Source organism: Haemorhous mexicanus, chromosome 3, assembly GCF_027477595.1.
Source record: "Haemorhous mexicanus isolate bHaeMex1 chromosome 3, bHaeMex1.pri, whole genome shotgun sequence".
Lineage (NCBI taxonomy): Eukaryota > Metazoa > Chordata > Aves > Passeriformes > Fringillidae > Haemorhous > Haemorhous mexicanus.
This window is the reverse complement of record NC_082343.1, coordinates 27519990-27527083: the sequence shown is the minus strand read 5'-3', so window position 1 is coordinate 27527083 and position 7094 is coordinate 27519990. Positions and strand designations below refer to the sequence as shown.

The 7094-nt window shown below is 38.0% G+C and overlaps 1 protein-coding gene across 1 annotated transcript in view; it reads right to left on the bottom strand.

Moving 5' to 3' along the window:
• Nucleotides 1-5480: 5480 nt before the first annotated feature.
• Nucleotides 5481-7094, bottom strand: part of CAMKMT (calmodulin-lysine N-methyltransferase) — a 211687-nt gene continuing 210073 nt past the window's right edge. The window contains exon 11 of the mRNA XM_059841194.1: nt 5481-6940. Coding sequence (XP_059697177.1) covers nt 6863-6940 — 78 coding nt within the window. The 3' untranslated portion in view covers nt 5481-6862. The remainder of the gene's footprint in view (nt 6941-7094) is intronic.

Sequence of the window (7094 nt, the reverse complement as noted above, 5' to 3'; positions counted from 1 at the left end):
CAAATGAACTGGGACACTCTCCTTACAAAGAGAGGAAGTTGCCGAAGGAAGAATGTGGCCCTGCCACGGCAGAACTCACTTCCACGCCTGCCAGCGGGCCACAGGGGCTGTTTCTTCACCCAGGGATTTGAGAGGCTGGGTTCGAGGAGGAAATTTTTGTTACAATTATGTAGCTGCATTCCCCTCAGCCTGAGCCCCACGGAACTGGCGTTTCTCTACCTCATGTACGCTATTTAGGAGAGCAAATCCGTACTGCTGGCATTTAACTGTTACCCGTGAGTTGCGAGACCACTTTTGAAATACAAATGGGAGGCGTTCCTTCTAAATTAATTTTCTTTTTTAACCACCAAAGCCACTGCACAGAAAGCTGCAGCAACTTCAGCAACTGTCTTGGTTGCACACCAAGGATTTCACTGAGAACATGTTAGAGGGAATCAGAAAGCAGAGAAAAGGTCACAAATAAGCACCTTAGGAACAATGAAAGCTTTTCTCCATGTAGCAGTGGGAGAGTTGCTAGAAAAACTGAAAAGGTATTAATCAGAAGTGGCTATAAATCCTCTGGAGTTTTGCTCTTATAAAACTCCTCAGAGAAAGTCTTGAAGGAAATGCAGGTCAAAGCCCAAAAAAGCTCTTGATCAGAGATTGCTGGAGGAAAATCTTCCCAGATGCCATTTAATAGGCAGCAATCACCCCAGGAGTGGGAAAGCCAAGTACGCTTGAAACATGGTTGCAGTTCCTAATAGGCCTTGTCACACTTAAGGCACTGCAAGCTCCATCCAACGAACAGCTGAAGCTGGCTGGCGATTCATAAAGCCAACAGTTTAAAGTTTATTATGATGAAAGCACTTAATGACAGCCATCGCTAGGGGCCCATCATTTATAAAGCTGTGCTGAGTATTAGACATGTAGCATGACCACCAATTTTATGTCACAATTGCTACCATAAAATGACCTTTGGTGATTTTTACTGCATGTGGTGGACAGCTCTTCTTTTACATTAGTGCTCTGTGGCTTTTCTTTGCAGACTATTATGCTGTCTAAAGCTTATTTGGCACTGTCGTGAGTCTCAACCCTTGTTATTACCCCGAAGGCCTGTCTAAAGGAAAACTCTCATGTTCTATTATAGCACTCCAATAATTTACAGATCTTACCATCCTTGGTTAGCGTCATAATTTAGTGCAGATATTCCTTCATTGTTACCACATTTAATAAAATCCCTCAGTTTCTACAAACTGCACTAAATTTTGTATCTGGGCCACTAAAATGCATATGCCTCTGTATTACGGAGACATGGATAAGGGGTTTTAATTTTTTGTTGTCAGTTGAAAGGAAGGGGAAGCAATTGCTGTGAACAGTAGTTAACCTGGGAGAAATCTCCTTAAAGCCTTAGGTATAAATGCTAGACATCACACAAACACCAGACGTAATTTCAGTGCATAATGCACAAACATACATTTGCATGTGAACAATATTACTTAATTACCTTTCAGATTTTAGACTGACTTTGCATACTTAGGAAGTGTCTGAATATACCAGCACTTTACCATCCTGATGTAAAGCATTACCAGTAAAGTGGTCTGTCCATGCTACAACACCTTTAAATTGTATATATAATTTTATAAATGATATAAAATCTGTTTCTCCTCCATGAAAAAACACACCAGAATCGCACACTGCAATCTTGAAAGGATTTAAAATATGTGATTTCTGCTAGTACCTACTGTATTGGGTTTTATATAAAGCTTTTTTCAATAAGGTAAATTGTTACATGACAAACTCATCTTCCACCATTATCATCTGCTGTTTGTGTTTAACAACAGGAGTCCTGGTCTAACAAAACTGTTGTAATGGCTGTACAAATTACTCAGCTGAAAGCTTTTCACCAAACCAAACAGTATTAATCAGCAGTTCTTATGAAGGTGCTAATTAAAAACAATTTTCTTCCTCAGTTTGCAATACTAAGCCATCTTCATTTGCACAGTTTCCAATATACAGCTACTGTATACACTCACACTTCAGGGCCTCTATTAACTATTGAATCTCCTATTACCTATTTTATTACATTCCTGTCTCCCAAGTTTCGAAGCTTGTTGACATTTCAGAAGTCACAGCATGATATGTTTAATCATTTAAAAAGTACATTAATTGGAGTCAGAGTCAGGAAAAAATAACAGGTCTTTAGCATGCAGGCTCTGTCAGGGCACAGCACAGTCTGAATGTTCAAATCCTTCCTGCGAGCATAACCCATCACCCAGGGGCAATATTTTACAACTGGAGGAGGACAATGCCTAATGCAGACAACCATCATTTTTTTGCTTGTTTTTAATAGGCAATCTTCTACAAGTGCCACTGTTTCGGTTATCTGCAGGGAAATGCATCCAAAATAAAAGATACTTTCTGTTACCAAAGGCCTATCTCTCCTGTGCTGTCGTCAGCCACAACAGCTCTTTGTTTTTGGGGGCTTGGCATCTGTTGAGTTTAACCCAGATTCGAGGGTCAAGATGTTTCTTCTCAGGCTGTGGAATGCCATCTGGACTAACGCTTCGTGCATCTTCCCTCTACTTTCCACACACTTTACACACGAGAAGACAATGAAGATCCAATGCCGCTGTTGGACAGCCATGGAAAATATCCAGCTTTTACCCAGCCACAACAATATGCTGGGCTTTTTGGCAGCGAGCCAGCTGCTGACTAAGCAAGGAGCTGTAATAGGCTAAACCCTTGAAAAATGGGAAAGAAAAGTTAGGTTTGTTACATTCAGCTGTTGGAACAGAGTCCACAGGTTGGAGAGGGAGATGGATCTTGCAGAGGAGATGCAGCAGTGGGTCTCACAAAATCTGGGGTCAGTTCTGGAGTGCGCTGCCTGATTTCTAAATTGCTATAGGCAATGGAGACAACAATACTGGCTGTGCTTCAGGCTTCCTCATATGAGGAATGGGCATAATTTGGGGGTCCCCTCCTTACTTACAAATTCATCTGCAAATTTACTAAGTCATGTATTGACCTTCTTTTAGCTTTATGGGATTTTGAATGAAGGCACCCTCATTTTGATTGCATTACTAAGTGCTGTTGCACTGCAGACGAGAATCATATTCAAAACCAGCTTTTAAAAGATACTGGTGGGCTTAAAACCAGTGTTAGACTACCAATATGTGGCAGTGGAGACACCACCTTAATCAGATTGAAGACAATATATAAAGCAAATAAAAAGATAGAAAGCAAAAAAATTGCCTCTTTCTGGGGAAAAAACATGCAAGAACCAGGCTGTGCAGTAAACATTCTAGACATAACCACCAGTGCATGCTGTCCTAGCACTTTCTCCCAGTTTCTCAAAACATTTCAAAAGAGTTAAAGGAATTTGCAGTTTGACATCATTGTTAAAAATCCCTGCCTTAAAAAAGAAGAAACCCACACACTGGAAAAAAACCCATTAAAATCCAGGCTAAACTACATGTTTATAATTTCTCCAGTGAAAAAACAAGGACTTGGTTATTCCCCTCTTGCATTAGAGAGAGTGGGTAATAAAACAGTGTGCTGTTTGACTTGCATGTGTTGCTGCCTTTTTCCTCTTCCCCCACCATATCAGCTGTGCCACCTGCCATATCAAGAGGAGTATCAAAAGCTCCACCCACTGCATCCTCTTTTGTTCAGGGAACAGCGAAGGAGAGTTGTAATGGAGATGTAACACTTGATAGACCGTTTGCAGCCAGGCTCAAGATATAAAGATGCTTTTTGTGGGGGGAACAATTTTAATCCAGCTTTCCTCCTTGTGCAAACATATAGCCATTAAAGCTACAGGGAAAACGTGAATGACTTGTCTAATAAGGATTTTGAAGCTGGACTGGTACCTGGGATCACAAGTTCTCCTGCCTCCTCTCACATTCTTAAGATATTTTTTGTTTCAAATCTAATTTATTTCCTAAATGGAAAGCTTTTTCCCAGTGTTCCAGAATGCTATCAGTTGGGACTAGTTTGCAATTTTTAAGCAAGATGTTGCCATTTCTCACAGCAGGAAATAGAATACCTTCTTCTTGATCTTTCCTATCCTGAAGATTACACAACTGTCAGTGGCACCAGGTGCATGAGAGCTGTGCCCAAGGAATGCATGTCCACAAGAATACCATTCCTCTCTGACATTTTTCTCTGAGAAAGAAGACACAACACTGCTGTAAGAATTACCAAAATATGTGAAGGAAAACTTGTATCAGCCTAACATTTCCATTCTCAGTGAAGCCAGCATAGCTCTTGCATGGTGTCATTCAACTTCAAATGCTTTACAAACACAACGTAATTAAGCTCAATATTCTGTTACAGAACACTGTAAATTATATAATTAAAAATAAACCAAGTATCAGAGACTAGTTAAAACACATGACATAAAAGGCTCTGATACATTTTATAAGCATGATTTGACAAGCTACCTAACATTTTCTTAGCAAAGATATTTGATGTATTAATAAACACTGTATTTTTATTAAAATTTAAGTGCTCAGAAACAATTCAAATACCTACTAATGCAAGGGACTCAGAGATGTATCTAAAAGAGAACACTCGAAGTGCTTCATGTAAATCCTGTATCTGTGACTTTTCAACACCCATTTTAAAACAAAAAAAAAAAAAATCAAAAAGAGAACGTGTTTATGTACCTCTAAAAATGTGCACACAGACCAAACCTGCAAGCACTTATGTGGATGAGTAACTTTACTGCCTGTGGAGCTCCAATATGAGTTTGCAGGATGAAACCTAAATGCATCTTTGGTAAACAAGCCATCAATTACACACTTTAGGGACGGCAGCACCTGTGCAAAGCCTTCAACTCAAACGAGAGACACTAAAGAAATAAAAAGCAATTATCAGCTACGAATTTGAGTAAAACTGTTTTCTTCTTAGAGCTAAAACTGCAATTTTCAAATGACGTTGCCTCTATTTTTGGCAACTAACAATCTTTATTAGATTATTGTACAGCAGACATTCAAGTCCTCTCAAAAATAAAAGGTTTGCAAATTTTAATATTGCGCTATTTTCCACACTGCTTTGTTGATTATGAAGATTTCCTTGTACATGCTTTTAGAGAAACAAAGGCACTGCTGTGTGGGACAAACAAAACAAAACTAATTACACTAAAGCCATCTTCACAGCAATTTCAAATTACTCCTAAATGCTTTTGATTTCTTACTGCACAAGTATTTTCCAACAGGAGTTTGAATATGAAACTCATACCAGCTATACTGCTCAGTTCTAGGATAAATGGTTGGTTTGCATTGCCCCTGGTCTTTATCTAACACCGAGAATAGGCTGCTTTTTATCAAAAGAGGAATAAATTGCTGTTATTGTGATGTTAGCCCATCACTTGGCATTGCAATTCAAGTTTTTGTGCGAAAGAAATGTATGATCTAACTGCGACTTGACCTATGCCTTCTGAGATCCATCTAGGTGCTCTAATGGAGCATAAAAAGTACTGAATACAAGGACGTGCAAACTGGTAGTGAAGAAATTTATTTGGGAAGAAGCAGAAGAGCAAGAGACTTTCAGGAGCTTGTGGTTTACATGCTGGCCAATGAGTTAAATATGGAAGAATGCTTCTTGTCAAATTGCAATTCTTTTAATTAATGTATTTCAGCAGGATTCTCTACACTTGCTTGAAGCTAGTACCTATCTCTCTCAATCATGCTCTCTGCCTCTCTCTCTTTTTTCAACATTTTAAAAGTGTTGTGGTTTAAAGACTGCTACTGAGAAGTCATTAAAACAGTCTGTAAAACTGTTAAGAAATCAGATACTGCTCCTGTTTTTTTGTAGGATTTTTGTCTTTTCCAGTACAAGAAAAATCACATTAAGTGTACATCAAATATGTGGGCCACAATATATCACAAAATAAACTAATTCAAGGGAGATAGTTTGATTACATTATAAAATCCTTTAGTTCTTACAGTGTTTCTTGGAATTTATTAATAAAAACGTGGTTTTTTGAAAGCCATTTCTAGGATAGTAGCATTTAGATTTTAGTCCTGATAAAGACTCACTTTCCATTCATAGTCAGAACCTAAATGTGCTCTTCTTGTACCTAAACAGATAATAAGCACTCAGCACACTCCCCCTTCTTGACACAACACACTGAGACTAATCACACATAATTGGAGAGGAGGAGCAGAGGGGCTGGGCAGGCTATTGTGTCCAAAGGACAAATGGTCAGTTTATGAGGCTTTTGTCTGATGCATAATTTCTTATACATCTACAGGAGGAAAAGTCCTGCTAGAAAAAAAACATACATACACACATATAGAAAAGGGGCCTTCAACACTAAAGCAAATGAGGACATTTCAATCATGGATTGAAAAATCAACAGTGGAATTTAAAAAAAAAATGCAGCAAAATACAAGCATTCAATAGGTGCACTTTAAGAAGATCTTCAGACAACTATTTCCTTACTAATTAAGTGTCAATGCATTCACTTCTTTACAACCAATTATCTAAGCCCACCAAGTATATCATCCATATATTTTCAAATACACCTCAAAATAGCATTTAAAGAGATCAAAAAAGTACATGCAAGTTTAAAGGCACAAAAGAGAAGAAAGCCAGCTCTACACCTTGTTAATGCATACATGTGAAGTCCAATCATTTTAAGGCTGGAATACAATTGGAAAAATACCTTCTAAAATGATACCAAAAAAAAAAGATGTCTCAATGCTTATACTCTGCAAAATGAGCCACAATATCTTTCTCAGCATTTAGATTAGAAATATTTCCCCAATGATGATTCAGGGACATAAATGGGGGAAAATGAACATTCCACATTGCCTGACCATCCACATACATGGAATAATTTTCAGCAGTCCATCTTAAAAAAAAGAGGTGTAATCTTCTATGTCTGTTTGGTTAAAATGAGAAGAAAAGGGTAATGGAGGTTTTCCTCATATGTATCTTTTTCTTCATTTTTCAACTGCAAATAAAAAATGGATAAAGTGAGCAAACTGTATGAAAGCATTTTTAAATTACTGATAGTACTTGTCTAAGTAAATTTCCTGGTATAAATGATACTCCTAAAGATTAAACATTTAATAACTACAAAAATATCTTAAGGTCAAATACTACCA